Below are 15,469 nucleotides of genomic sequence, written 5' to 3'. Positions count from 1 at the left end.
AGTCTAAAAAGCCAATCACTGTAGTATTTCCTAGAAAAAAATCTTTGCAAAATAAACACCTGCAAACCAATTTTTATAAATGAAAACAAATTACGCTAGGCAACACCTGAAATATTCCCTTCTTTTGTTTGCGCAAAAACGGTTTACAATTTAAAATTAATGAGTTTGTTTTGTGTTTTGGATTTCATAAATGCTGAAATATTCAGAGTATATCAAACCTCATGGTATTGCCGTACATTACATTTGAAACCCAATTTACCAAAAACTTGTGAATTTTAAACTCAATTCGAACAATCGTCTTACCTCAAAGTTAACGTTCAAGTTTCTTTTCAGGGCAATTTCATACACCAGGCTGATCTCTGATTTGCTGGCATCAGCGCCTTCCTCACTCTCCACATTTTCTTTTGGATCCTGGCAAAATGATCAGGAATGAGAACAAAAAAAACATTCAGTGTGGATGGAATCAGACTTGTGCAAAAAGATGCAACACATAAAACTGCTCATGTAGATTCCCCGTATCCACGAAAGCTATTAAGGGTTTACCGCTCTGTTTATCATCTGCCAGCAACAAATATATATATTTTTTAATCCACTGGCAAAAACTGGCAGTGCCACACTTTTTTGTGGCAGGAATGAGTTTGCATATCTATCAGTTCTACAAAAAAGAAAAAAAAAACATCTATTCTTGTGTCCAGTACCTTACTACCTTCTGCCCACAGAAAATGCAATCTTCAGTTTTATGGACAGTGGACTAAATTTAATGAAGTGTGAGTATTTTCATTAATGTAGAAAGTAGTAAGGGAAATAATTTTTCATCACGCCAAAGAGAGCAGTGAACCCGTATTCACTTCCAGGGGCACGGGAAATATACTTGACCAATGACGACGCACTTCCCATAAAGCCCGGCCACCTGTGAATTTGTTGCTTGCCAATCACACCGCAAAATAAGGTGAACAACCACAACTAGGGACAATTTAGAGCAGGGGTGTCAGACTCGGGTTGGTTCGCCGGCCGCTTTAACGTCAACTTGATTTCACGTGGGCCGGACCATTTTAGATATAATATTTAGATTTTTTTTAATAAATCGATTAAAAGAGCTGGATTAAAAACCCTGAATATTCCGTTTTTTTAATAGATCTAAAACAATGTTTATTTTAGCTTTTTTTTTATATATTTTTAGATTTTACAAAATGATTTTTGAACTAAAAACACAGAAAAAAATATTTAAAAAATTACAATTATTGATTTAAAAGGGGGAAAATCAGGAAATGTAATTTACATCTATACTCTTCATTTTAATTTGATCCTAAAACAGAAAGTTGGCACTCATGATTTACTTACTCAGGCCGCACAAAATGATGCGGTGGGCCAGATTTGGCCCCTGGGCCGCCACTTTGACACCAGTGATTTAGAGTGTTCAACCAGTCAAGCATGCATGAAGGCCCAAAACCTATTTTTTGAAACAAAATTTAAACATCTAATATTTAAGAAAATGTGTACATCTTTAGATTCTAATTTGGTATAGTATATCGGTTTTAGAATTTCCTGACGACATTTCATAATGTATCACTTGGAGTTATAATTAGAGACAATTACAAAACAACCACCATGTAGGACAACAAATTGCGAAACAAGACTCGGCTTGGGATGAAATCAAAGGAGCTCATTTAGGGATGCAACAACAAAGCGGGTCTGGCAAGTAACAGAAGCAAAGTGTAACAAAGGCAAATTACTGGCAATAGCAGATTGTGAGCATCTGGGGTAATTTGATTGCTGTATGAGACAATAACAAATGACAAACATGCCTCAAGGGAAAATGGTACAGCCACACTCAGAGAAAAAGAAGATAAAAACAAATAGTGACAAGTACAAACTAAAAACAGATTAATTATGCATTAGAGTAATTGGAGATGCGGTGGATTTGGATTCAATCTGTTGAAAGCTGGTTACGTATTCATATTATACTAAAGAAAAAAAAGAATAAGAACACCCCTTACAGCCGGGACTAACAATTGATTTTTCAAGGTGGCCATGAAAGACACTGGATAGATTGATGGCAATGTCAACATGCTGAACGTAAAATCTAATATGGTATTTTTGTACAAAGCAAAAGTTGAAGATTCCCACCTCGCAACCCACAAAAGGCACTTTGCTCAGTTTTATGTGACTTTAGTCAGTTTCCTACCTCATTTCATTTTTATTGTATAGAACGTTTTATGCCTTTTTATTCATGTGTACTTTATGGCGATTTATATTATATTGTACTTGTATAATGAATGAAGGCATTCGATTCAATTATTTTACGTTCATGTCGAATTAATCAACTACAGCTACAAATGATTACTCGCAATAAATTAAATCCACTATTATTCGTAAAATAAAGTTATTATTTGTAGGATACTGTTTCGGTTCATAACACAAAGAAAAATATTGATTGCTTTTCAAAGTAATAGCAGATGTTTTGCAATGACGTGTTTTGATTGATGACAAAAATAATCAGTCTGCTTTCATCTAGGACTACAGAAACCAGAGAAATACTACACTTTATAAGTAAAATGCTGGAAAATGAGGATTATCACAATAGCTGTTAAAATAAAACGTATTACTGATTTCTTGTTGATTATTCAACCAATTAAGACAGCGGTAGTAGTTCATTATAAGAGTTGTATTCAGTGTTGTGGCGGTGATACTATGGAATACCCATTCCTTATTTCTTAAAGCCATTTAAAACTGTTTGAGGGAGGTCACCTGTGGTGGTCTTTCTGGGATGGGTTCATTGCGGAGGGCTTGCAGAGCCTTCAGGGCAGCGTTGTGTCTGGCAGCTTGGCGAGTGCGACCCTCCCCAATGAACTCGTGACTCCCTACAGAGAGCTGTACATAGAAGATCTTGGGAATAGGGTAATGGTACCTGGAAAGAACGAAACAAGACGCAGAGTTAATCAAAAGCAATGTAAACCAAACTAAGGGTTGATTATATCACCAGGAAGGATATCTTTGTCCAACTGAAATATCTAATAAAAAGTGCAAAAGAAGTCAAAACCGTATATTAAACACGTGAAAATAAAAGGTCATGCAGTCCATTAGGGTCAATTACTTCACAATACCCTTTTAACCAATCACTTAACTAATGTCTTGCTTTTATTTCTCAGTTTGGGTTTGCCACACAAAGCAGAGGGACACATATATCCTTTTCTCTTTCTTCTGGCCCTCGTCATAGATTTTCTTCTCTTTCATTGGGTCTTGACAGAGTGCGACTCAGCTGTCACCAAAATGATAGAGCTGTCTACAAGTCCATGTGGTGATACCCCCTCCTGGGTCAGTGGGAGAGTGTCTGAAGAATGGAGGACAAGCCAAGAGAAATAGTGGGAAAGCTAACGAGAGGTGGGAGGAACCCCAAGTTTTTAATATCCGTTTTCCTTGTCTTCTGCTTTCTTCTCTGCCAGTGTATACATTTCCAATTCATGAGAACACACAGCCCCAATATGGGGCTTGCATAGAGTACACTGCCACAAAGATTTGAAGAAATCCAGTCACATTAAAGGAATTTAGAGTCAGCTAAAACAAGCATTCCACAAGTTGATAGTATGGTATCGTTTCATGCTATATACGCCCCTGTATTTTCCATGCAAACATGACAACTCATTAACAGTAGCTTAAAAACACCTAATATTTCACAACAGCATTTTGGACTTTTGATAATAAATTCTTTTACTATGGAATAGGCTTATAAATGTATTTATTTTAATGATTTTTTTTGGAATGAACGAGTTTGAAACATTTTTGATTTCTCAAGTGTTCCTATTCATGCAACTAAAGACATTCAGGTGGGTTAAATAAACTGACCGAATTAAATAGATTGTTGTTGTACCATAATTTTTACATGTTTAGATCCAAATGTGTTGAAGTAACTTGATCTTGATGTGGGGGGGAAAAGTTGTGACCGGACGTTTCGTCGAAAGACGTTTGGTCCCCTGACGTTTGGTCCCCGGACGTTTGGTCGATCGGACGTTTGGTAGAACGGACGGGCCGTCGACCGGACGTTTGGTCGCCGGGTTCGCTCGCTGTCAAATTATGAGAGAGAGAGACAGAGTTTACTGTTGAAAGCGAGCAACCAGGTAATCTCTTGCTCTCAAAATTATAATCATGAGAGAGAGAGTCCGTTCTACCAAACGTCCGGTCGACGCCCCGTCCGTTCTACCAAACGTCCGGTCGACGCCTCGTCCGTTCTACCAAACGTCCGGTGGACCAAACGTCCGGGGACCAAACGTCCGGGGACCAAACGTCCGGGGACCAAACGTCCGGGGACCAAACGTCCGGGGACCAAACGTCCGAGTGCCGGAATAAGTAGTTTGAGAATGGTAATTAAATTTCCTTGATCATCATCTTTTTTTTTTGTGTGCTTTAGGTGATAACGCCGCTTCATTTTATTGAACTGTACTTTAATCCAAAAAGTCTGTTGGGGCCCCTATGTAGGGGACTCCCAACAGAGACGCATTTTTGCCAGTGTTAAATCAGAGCTATGTTACTGATATGGACTAATGTCAACAGTCTTGGAGAGACGTAGGGAATTACCTAGGTTGTCTGCCCTATTGCGGCATCTCTGCTGACGAAATGTTAGTCTTTACACCACAAACTAGTTCGGCATGAATCGGCTGCATCTTTGATGGTTGCAGTCCAATCAGCGTCAATAAAAGAGAAATGATTGCATAGTTTTCTCCTGACTATTGTCATATTGCTTCTTGATGAAGTTACTCTAAAATACATAAATGCCATTTGTTTATGTTCTGGCTTACTCTTCATGTATTACACTAATCTCTTGCACAGCAGGTCATAGAAAAAACATTTTACTCTCGGAATGGCAGGAGGTCATTCCTCAGCCCACAACTCTCCTTCTCATCCAACTGCTCTCAGCTTCTCGAGGCCACTGGAGCCTTCTCTGGGCGGGGGCTAGCCTGGCCCTTGCACGTCAAGATCAGCCCCGGGGTCTCAAAGGATATGCCAAGTGCAACATTGGCTCAGGCCAACAGCGCTGAGCCGAGATGGGAGCAGCTGGGGCTGGAACATGGAGTACAGGTGCAGAGAGGAAGCGATTGAGGGATAACACCGAGAACGAAAAAGGAGATCGCAGCGTTGGAAGGAGGAGGAAAACCGAGAACGTGAGAGGAAAGGGTGGGGGCTTTTGAACGAGAGGCTGGTGGGAGACCCTAATCTACAACGTGGGAAAGCAATGGTTTAAAACCCAAGCAAGCAAGCCTAGAACGCAGCGAAAACTCATAGAGGCAAGAAAGACAAGCAAATCACATCATTGCCTGTTGGCTGGCTCTGCGTGTATGTGTTATCAATTATTATTATTGTGACAACAAAGCATGAATCTGACCAGGACACCTGTAGGGAGGGTGTAAAACATCACAAAAGGGAGAGGAAGAATGTAATAACATTTAAAAATCACTCTATTTTTTTAACGACCACTGTGTGCGTGCATGTGTCTGAATATATGTGTGAGGTATGACTCATCAGTATTCCAAACACAGATAAATTGGCACACACACGAACATTCAGCTTATTTGATCCATCAAACAGTCAGAAATTGGAAATCAGACATGTTGCCATTCAATTACCCCTGGAAATTGCAAGGTGACATTTAGTATGGAAGCCATTTTTGTTGTGACAAGCAAAACATACTTTTGAATATACTCAATTAATGGAAACCTTTGAAACTTTATTAAACTTTTGATACTTCCTCCATAACAGACATGTGAGATCCTATCAGTAGTCTTTCAGTATTACAGAGTTGCCAACCACCGTCGACCCCATTTCAGGAGTTGCCTTGTCCCATTTCCGGAGTTTATCCGGAGTGAATGCGATTCACGCAAAATTGATATAAAATGTAAAAAAATAAATAACATAGGACAATTTAAATCAAGTTTTTACATTAATTATTCCGAGGAGACATATCGATAAGTTCTGTGTACTCCTACTTGAACTTCCTTTAGAACAACCCCGGAAATGATAGGATTTGTTTCAAAACAAAAAAGACTGGTGGTTTAGTCAGCCTAAATAATACTTCCCTTGTGTAAAAAACAAAAATGAAAATGTTAAAGCGATAAAGGCTACTTATGCAATCGATTCCGAATCGATTGCCGCGCTGAAGTCGCACAAGACGAATCATTCGTCAGAACTTGCAACTTGGATGATTCACAATGCACTCATGTTACCGAATTATTCCGGCTTACAGTACAGTTGTGTGAGGCATTTGAATTGGAAATTTGGGTAAAATCTGGAAATTCCAGAGTAGTTGTCAGCTCCGGTATCAATAGCTGTAGATGATTCACTTGTGCTATCAATAGATTAAGTCAATTTAAAATGTTCAGATTCAGGAAATTGGCCTTGGCCACTGCATAACAATCCATTTAGTTGCCTTTAAAAGTGCTTGATGAGTTTACAGAATGCTTTGGATCAGTGCCCATATGCACCCATTTTTCGTCCCATGACCTTTCGCCCATTTGGCTGAAAAACTTTGAACGAAACGCAAACGAGTTGAACGGGGAGCCTAAAATGTTCACCTAGTTTTAATGTATATGTAAATACCTTCAAACTCAACTTCTCATTGATCTTTTTTTTCAAATCTATTTGGTTGGTTGTTAAGATGAAAAAATATGTGAATTTGACCAAATCTGTCGCTATCCCAGTCAATTCATAAAAGCAATAAAAAGAAATGATAATCAACTATTATTTTCTCAGTTTTAAACGAAATATAATTGGGGTTCTTTTCATTTATATCAAAGCAAAATTGTTGCCATATTAAACGAGTGGGCACGGTACATAAGTGGTTAGCACATGCACCTCACAGTTCTGAGATCAAGGGGTGAATCTCGTACTTTGTCCTTCCATTGCGGATTTAACATGTTTCTCACCGTGTCTGCGTGGATTTTTCCCAGTTACTCCGGTTTCCTCCAATATGCCAAAAACATGCATCGTAGACTAAAAGAATGTTAAAAAAAATTGCACTTGGTCTCAGCTCAAATGGTTGTTTGTCTTATTGTACCCCGCAATTGGCTAGCAACCAATTGTGGGTGTACACTGCCTACTGCCCATAGTTAGCCGGGACAGGCTACAACACACCCACGGACCCTCAGGAGGATAGCAAAACAGAAAATGAATGAATAAATTAAATGAACAGCATGGTCCAAGGAGAAGAGGTGAATATGGGAAAATTACTCTTCAAAGCTCAAGACTGCACTTATAGGATAATATTTAGAGGCATGGTTGTGAGGCATGTATTAAAAAAAACTGCCTGTCTGCGAGTATGGTGCTCATTTTGGATTTTATGCTGCAGCTAATTTATACATAATACTGCCCACACTGAATGAATCTCCCATAACTTAAAACCTATGTGGGATGAATAACTGCAGTGTTTATTTGAGGTGAGACTTCTATTGCACTATATATAAATTATAGCACGTTTTGGAGACCAATTGTTGAGAATACATTTAAGAGAATAACCAATTCGGTCTATATTTTACATGAATATTTTGTGATTTTGGAGGAGCAAAACGTGAACACCATCTGCCAAGGGCTTGGGATTTTTTTCTCTTAACTGTGCAGCAGGTAAACATATGTTTTGAGGTAATTACAGTTTGCATGGGTCTGTTGTCGATTTCTGGATGAAAACATTTGTATTTGGCAACAAATATGAACCACCAAAGAGTAAAAACATGACACGCAGTGGGTTCCTTTGCACAACAACTATTATAACTAGGCACCAGCAGTTGAAGCCTTTCCCCTAAGTCACGCACAAAAATGAACACAAGGCGTAAATGGGATGGTGCTACTTTCAGAGCAAAAGGGTGAAAAAGCCTTTGCAGAGGGGAAAAACTGTACAGGCTTGTTCTTTCTCCAGCTGCATTTTCTTCCAATCTCCTGCCAGATACGTACTTGTTTTGCCTCCCTCCTTTCCTCATACTTCATTCTCTATATCCATCATTAATTGCTTTACTTCCTTTTTGCTTCATGCAATTGCTAATGCACAAAAACATGATGTTATGACATAAAAATGTCAAGAAGAGAAACAAAAACAATGTGAAATTATAACCCATACAAGAGCAATGGAAATACATACACATTAGGGCAGCAGTTTCTCATGACATTGGTTTTAAGTCAGTCAGTCATGCTCATCCAACACAACTGTTGTGGTAATTAAAATGACAGATAACAAAAATAAATAATTGAACAGTATCAACTGTGTGAGGTCCACTGCATTCCCATGGCACTGCTTTCTTGCTGGCTACAGTCAGAAAGGGCTGATGTACTCACTGTTTGTGAGGGCTACATTGCACAGGATTGTTTTTGCGAAATAAAAAACTGCAAAACAGCTAATTTTTGCGAGTTCTGAGAGGAATACTTGCAAATAGATACAACAAAGGTAAATAATCACACCTAAAATGGCTTATTTTACATATATATAGTGGTTATGATGTTGAATACTAAAAAGAGACATTATTCAGTACAATGTGGAGTGAGGGAGGGAGAGAGAGAAAGTATCTAAAAAATTGTCTCGTATCTCAAGGCAAATATCTGCTCAGAAATTTACTCGTATCTCAAATTCCTCATATGTCCAGGAACTAATATATCAAGGTATTCCTGTATGAAGAAAATATTACCATAACATCCAAACGTATTTTTGGTTCTGTATCCGTTTTAGCTACCGCAACCAAGATGGCGCCGTTCAAGTGGCAGCCGGCGGCAGTACGTCCGTCCACTATTGCTCGTTTTGTGTTTTTGCTGCTTTTCTGTCTTAATGATCTGATTTGGTGATTCTTAATGATCCCATTTACTTTGATATGCTTTGTACTTTGTGCTTTTGCTTTGTTGTTCTGTCTAATCACCCTCTGCTACTGTCACAATGAAATTTCCCGAATATGGGATGAATAAAGTTATCCAATCCAATCCAAATCACAGCCAAATGCTGTGCTGAATTACACAGTCAAACGATTGTGCACTTTATCTCTCTACAGACAGCTGTGTCATTACGGTTTACTAATCTATCATTATTGAAAAACCAAATTTCACCTCCAAAACAGTGCACGAGTGATGCTTTGTTTCTCATTTGAATCCGAGCACCTGAACTGAGAGGATCCATTGTTTCCACTGACTAGTTGGGGTTTACAATTTGAACATAAGATAAAAGTGGCCCAGGGGCCCCTCCTTCCATGCTTGGCTGTTAGCTCAGGAGAAATTAGATCCAACCCCACAATAAAATTACCCCAGGGCTCTCGTAATAGCTGAATAATGGTGACACACGGTGTATCACTTCCAAATATGAAAAAATACAATAGTATTACTCAGAGGGAAACGGCCAAAAGCAAAAAAATGGCTTGGTTATTATATAGAAAAAAATAATTCACCATATTCAACATGAAAGTAAGAGCAGCTGCCTAAAAGTAATATTTGATGAATTCAGTTAAAGCAGGCATTAAAGCCTCTGAGCAGAATATGATTACGTTACCATTGTATGTGAAAACAATTACATCATTTGTATATTCATGCCAGAGAGCCCAACAAGAAATTCTGAACCTTTGTGCCCTTCTAGTGCCAATTTGGCTAGATGAGAAGAAAGGCTGATGGAAAATTGGTCTAAAACCAGACCCCGCTGTCCTCATTAAAATTATTACACTGCGACCTGCTGTTTTATGTTCATTGTCCTTTTAGAGGGAAAATGAGCCCCATTGTTAAAAAAAAAGACATACCGTACTCTGGTGCCATTATAAGATTAACTCCTCTGATTTGTTTTTCATTTTTGATGATATAAGCGGTATGGAAAATGAATGAATGTTTCAATCTGAAAATTAGATTTTTTTTTACAGTGAATAGGCACCTGATAGAAGTGGACATCTTTGTGTGGAGTTTGCATGTGCTCTTTTTGCTACTGTGGGTTTCCTTTGGGAACTGTCGCTTCCCTCAAACGTCAAATGTATCGAGGTAAAAATAATCGTGAATGGTTGCTTGTGGACTGTGCTCTCCATTTGACGAGCAGCAGATCTAAAGTGTACCCCGCTTCAAGCAGAAATGCCACCAAGATACTTACCAGCTCATCTACAACCCTATTTAGTGCAGTGTAAGTAAAAAAAAAAATCAATGTAATGTTTGAAATCATCACAAAAAAATGGAAATATAACTCATCAGCTGTCAGGCTCTAACAAAACAAATGGCTGAGTGTTAAGACCTACCGTTCATCTACGTGTATGCATGTATATATGTATGTATATATGTGTATATATATGTATATACACACACACACACATATATATATATAAGCAACACGCTTATTTATTTATATATTTATTCATGTATTTATTTATTAACATACTTATTACCTATCTATTTATGTCTAAAATGCCTTTCCTATTTCTGCATTCTCACCCTCTTGCTACTGTGACAACGAAATTTCCCGAATACGGGATGAATAAAGTTATCCAATCCAATGGACATAGAGTAATGCAGTGATTGTAATTAGAACAAAGAAAAAAAAATGGTTACCCAACACTGAATTAGAATATGATTGTTCCCCTTTGTATGATTAAACAAGAATCAACTGTGGCAAAAGTGTTTGGGGAGGCTAAGTTTGTTTCCACTAAACAGGCCTAAATTGTATTACCTACAGACAGTTTCAAGCAAGAATTCACAATCACGTGAAGAATCCAGCAAAGATCAGTTACAGCCATCATTCTAAAATGGAGGAAATATTGGTGAACTTTCCCAAGAGTTGCTGACCTCGAGAAATTATTGATCCAGGAGGTCACGAAGTAACCCAGCACACTATCTGACGCAGGACTTGCCTTCAGTGAAAGTCATTGCAGGAGACTGGGCAAGAATGACAGAACATGAGAACTTCTATTGCTTTTGCCAACAAACAACTACTGTGGTGGCCGTAGTATGGTTTATGGTTGCTTTGCCACATCAGGACAACTTACTGAGAAAGATGAGATGATCAATTCTACAAACACTCATTGGTGCGTGTGTGTTTGACATGAAAGTTCACTTTATCACACACCATAATGGGAGGCTGTAAAATTCTCCACAAGTAGATCCAAGTTGAAATGGCAGAATTTGTTTGATTTGGGAAGAGATTTGAGCCAAAGTGTACAGCTAGTAAAGCTGTAAAAGAGCAGGACGATGTCCTGGGAACCGATTTACAGTTTCATCGTGGAGGTCGGCCACGGCATTTATCTGCTGTCAAAAATACAGCAACACACCATTACGAAAGGGACTTCAGCTGACGTAAGCCAACTCTCACTCTCTGTGACTTGTCATCATTCCGAGTTTATAAAGGTGGAGTTCTGGATATGACGCCTTACACAAACATGAAACTTTAGTCATCTTAATTTAAAAGACATGAAAGAAGAGACAAGCACAAGCGATAGCGAGCACAAATCTTTCCAAATACTAAATAGTTTGGTTTGGATCTGGGTCCGATCCTCTTGCAACCCTGTTTTTTTAGACTATTGCTTCATGAGTTGACATCCTTTTGAATACATTTTCGTTTGATCAGGTATATCTGTGGTTATTTAATTCATATGGCGATGGCACAAATCTGATTTAGTAATCATAAATAATAAAAATAATAAACCATTCGTAGTTTCAACAGCTTTTGGAAACTCCCTTTAAATTTGGATCACTTTAAAGTTTACACAACAATAGATAAGAAGTACCTCAGAAGACCAAAAACAAATGTCTGATTTGGCTAGAAAAGATTCCCACAATAAAAAAATAATACCATCGAATTACACAGCACTTCTCAAGGGAACCATGTTTAAAGCTCTGCAAAGCTAACGAAATGCAGTAAAAATACAGTGAACAAACGCATGTGACCGAAGTAGCCGAATTAGAAAAATAGCTTTAAAAGGTATTGGTTACGTTGCATGGATATGATAGGGAAATGTAAAACATAAAAAAGTACTCATAGGCAGATTGAGTTTAGTTTATATAGAATGAATGTCAAAGAAGGCCTGCCAACATATTTGTTTTAAGCAGGTGGTTGTCTGAGCTCTGCAGCCCTGACAAGGAGACTTTCTTCAAGGATAAGCATATCTTTTCACTACAATGCTCTTTGTGTTACTTACATAAGAATCTAACACAAACACAGTTAAGAAAGCAAGGGAGCACGTATCTCCCATCAAGCCTTGAGGCAGCATTGATTTGAAAAGAACGATTGTTGAGAATGCAGCAAATTCAACAATCAGCAGCAGACTGAGAACTCTAACGATGAAAGCATTATTTTCATATTAAATAGTGACCATGACAACAAATGAAAATGACTGCACTAAAGTAATTTTCCATGCAGAAAACCAATTTGGCACTCCAATCTTGCAGTCTTTTTTTACCATTTCATAGTTAATCCATCAAACATAATGCATCAGGTAAAGTCCACTTTATTTCAGCAATTCTGGTCCTGACCAGAATTGATGATCATGTCTAGTTTTCTAGTGCTGCACTAGCTAGTACATGTTGGCAGAATAACATGGAAAAACATGGATTACATGCTAGCAGGCTGCAAAAATGTTGACATCCGTTTTGGAGAAAGGAAGACTAATTAAGATCTAATTACATTAAGCTTTTTTGTCACTTCAGGATGAACATTAATTAAGATTAATGTTCTTCTATTATTGCAAAAATCAAGCTTTTTCTGTATTTTACTGTTGATTGTATAAAACAAGTTATAAAAATGGGCTTATATTAGCACTTGATTTTTTTAAATCAAAATACTAGATAATTATTGTTTCAAGAAGTCATAATTCAGGATTTCACCACATTTCTGAGGGAAATCTAAGCTATGTAAAGAAATTGAACAGAAGTAATCCAACACAATTTAAATTAAGATGTGAGAAATGAAAATGCGGCGGCCTGGTGGACGAGGGGATAGCGTGTTGGCCTCACAGTTCTGTGGTCTGGGTTCAAATCTAGGTCGGTCCACCTGTGTGGAGTTTGCATGAGTGGGTTTCCTCCGGGTACCCCGGTTTCCTCCCACATTCCAAAGACATGCATGGTAGGCTGGTTGGAGACTCTAAATTGCCCTTAGGTATGAGTGTGAGCGTGAATGGTTGTCGGTCTGCTCGTGCCCTGCGATTGGCTGGCCACCGATTTAGGGTGTCCCCACGCCTCTGGCCCGAAGTCAGCTGGGATATGCTCCAGCACCCCCCACGACTCGAATGGGGATAAAGCGATTCAGAAAATTAATGAATGAATATTTATTTCTCCATAGAGTAGCGGTTCGTTCACTGTCTCAACATGGGTGGTGTCACTCATGGAGGACAGCATATAGAGGGCCAGGGGGCATTTTTTGTATTTCAGGGTAAAATGTTAAATTCTCATTTGGGAAATCATTACTCTTCTTGCTCCATTGACAACTTGGTAGAATTGGGTGTTGTAAAAAAAGAAAAAAAATGATTTCATAAATTACGAGAAATGTTGATGTAACGATTTTTAGATTGCTCTTATGACTAATGTAGACGGAATTCTTACACTGTTTGACTCACTTTAAAGCGTCAACACCGGGAAGGACTTTCTCCAGTGCCATACTTGAGAATGAACAATGGGATGGTTACGACACCACAAAAGAGCAATTGCTGATTTAAAAGTGGACTTGGACGGTCAGAAATTATTCACAGGGCCTTCGCCATAAATAAGATTCATTAAGACGCTGATAAATGCTCATTACATATTATCACCATATTTTCTCATTAAAGCACTTTCTGAATGAATCAATATGGGTCCTGGCGGTAATTAAAGCACTGATGGATCAGAGCCAGACTGCCCTTTTAATGCGAAGATTTTCCATCAACATGATTCCAGATCACTCTTATTCATCATAAGAGGTAAGGACATGGTTATATGGAAACCTTCGTTTCACCGTGGCATCATTATGATGACCGATGGTGCCTATGGCCTGTCACTCTGCCATGAGTCTGTCTTCGGAATAAGAGAATTCATATTCACAAGGTCTCGCTTTCATTAATCCCAGTGAATGAAAGAGACCTCGTGAAAACATTAATGACCTTGTGGTAATGGATGTTCACCTTTTCATGTCTGCGTATGTCTCCTCAGAACCACTTTGCCTCATTTGAGAATTGGCAGTAGAGAAGCAAACAGACCCAGAGGCATGCCGCATTGAAATTCGTCACTCTGACATTGACATACAATCCACGTTCAGATTTTCACCACAACCTCATTTATCTTTTTCATTGTTTGTTACTGTACTACGTGGATGAAATAGAAGATGTCAGCCTGGCGCGCAGATACCGAACTGCCTCCTCAATCACTCTTAAATCTTGGAGCTGTTTAGAAATTTGAAAAAAGCAACTCCTAAGTGAGAACCATTATTTTTTCCAACTTCTTAAACAACAAATTGTATAATAACATGCATATTTGTTCCATTAATTTATTATTAAAGGAGGCAAATAGGATTAAGATTCCTCTGTTGCTGACAATTGTGTGTAAACCTAAATTACATTTCTGGCTTGGATGTTATAAAACGGTTCTTAGTTAACCAACTGATTCAACAAGCTTTCAAAAGGTGAGGGAACACTGCCATCTGGAGGTACAAAGTCACTTGATCACAGACAGATGTCAGACGTATAAAATAATATAATATTACCCTTTCACAGCATCTATAATTATATAGACATAGAATATTCTATTTTCGGAATCAATTTTTAAGATAATATTTATAGAGGTTAGTTTCCCAGTTACAACATAATGTCCCTGCCTTACGCCTTTTTCATTTGGGTAGCAACTTGATTTTGATATATTTTAGAAAAATGAGACAAAGTAACTTTTCAAAAGTGAAACTGAAAAGTGCAAAAATTATGGGTAACTATGTCAATTTGAATGCATGTAACCAATTGACGCTGGTAAATTGGAAACCAAAATTTGCACGTGAGCATACGTATCAAGCCTTTGAACTTCATTGAAAAATGCATGCAAGAAAATGTATCTAAGGTGGATGGATACATATTGTGTTTCTCTTTTAATCTATGTAGAATAGCAAGATAGGGGCATCAAAACTTTTAAGAGAAGGCTCCAAAAAGCTATCATTAAGAGTCCAGCTGTGCGTTCCCACTGAATGAGGAACATCATGTGAAATGGAAGATCACAAAGGCAATACATATTAATGCCAGAAGTGACAGGCCAACTAAAATACCAGCGATATCAGGGCGAATGATCGTGTGAATGGTCAAAGACAAGCCACAGACCACCAAAGATTGAGTTATTTGGTAATAAAAGGCGATGTTATGGTGGTGAAAGAACACTACTTTACTTCCCAAGAAAAGCACTAACGACTTGTTCAACAAATCGTAACTACGGTTAAAATACGCCAAGGAGAAATATATTTCAACAATACAAGCATCCACAACACTGGTCAAAATCTACTCTGGTATTTGCACAAAAGAGCAAGCACAATATTCTGGGAGGG

General features: G+C 38.3%; 1 protein-coding gene across 3 annotated transcripts in view; it reads right to left on the bottom strand.

Annotated features, from left to right (window-relative positions):
- Nucleotides 1–15,469, bottom strand: part of stau2 (staufen double-stranded RNA binding protein 2) — a 72,563-nt gene that overhangs the window by 49,958 nt on the left and 7,136 nt on the right. For all 3 annotated transcript variants that reach the window (XM_077624288.1, XM_077624290.1, XM_077624289.1), the window contains exons 6-7: nucleotides 2,749–2,908; nucleotides 304–411 (exon numbers count right to left, since the gene is read on the bottom strand). In XM_077624288.1, coding sequence (XP_077480414.1) covers nucleotides 304–411; nucleotides 2,749–2,908 — 268 coding nt within the window. The remainder of the gene's footprint in view (nucleotides 1–303; nucleotides 412–2,748; nucleotides 2,909–15,469) is intronic.

Source organism: Stigmatopora argus, chromosome 17, assembly GCF_051989625.1.
Source record: "Stigmatopora argus isolate UIUO_Sarg chromosome 17, RoL_Sarg_1.0, whole genome shotgun sequence".
Taxonomy (NCBI): Eukaryota; Metazoa; Chordata; class Actinopteri; order Syngnathiformes; family Syngnathidae; genus Stigmatopora; species Stigmatopora argus.
The sequence above is the reverse complement of the archived record's forward strand: the minus strand, read 5'-3'. Positions and strand labels throughout refer to the sequence as shown.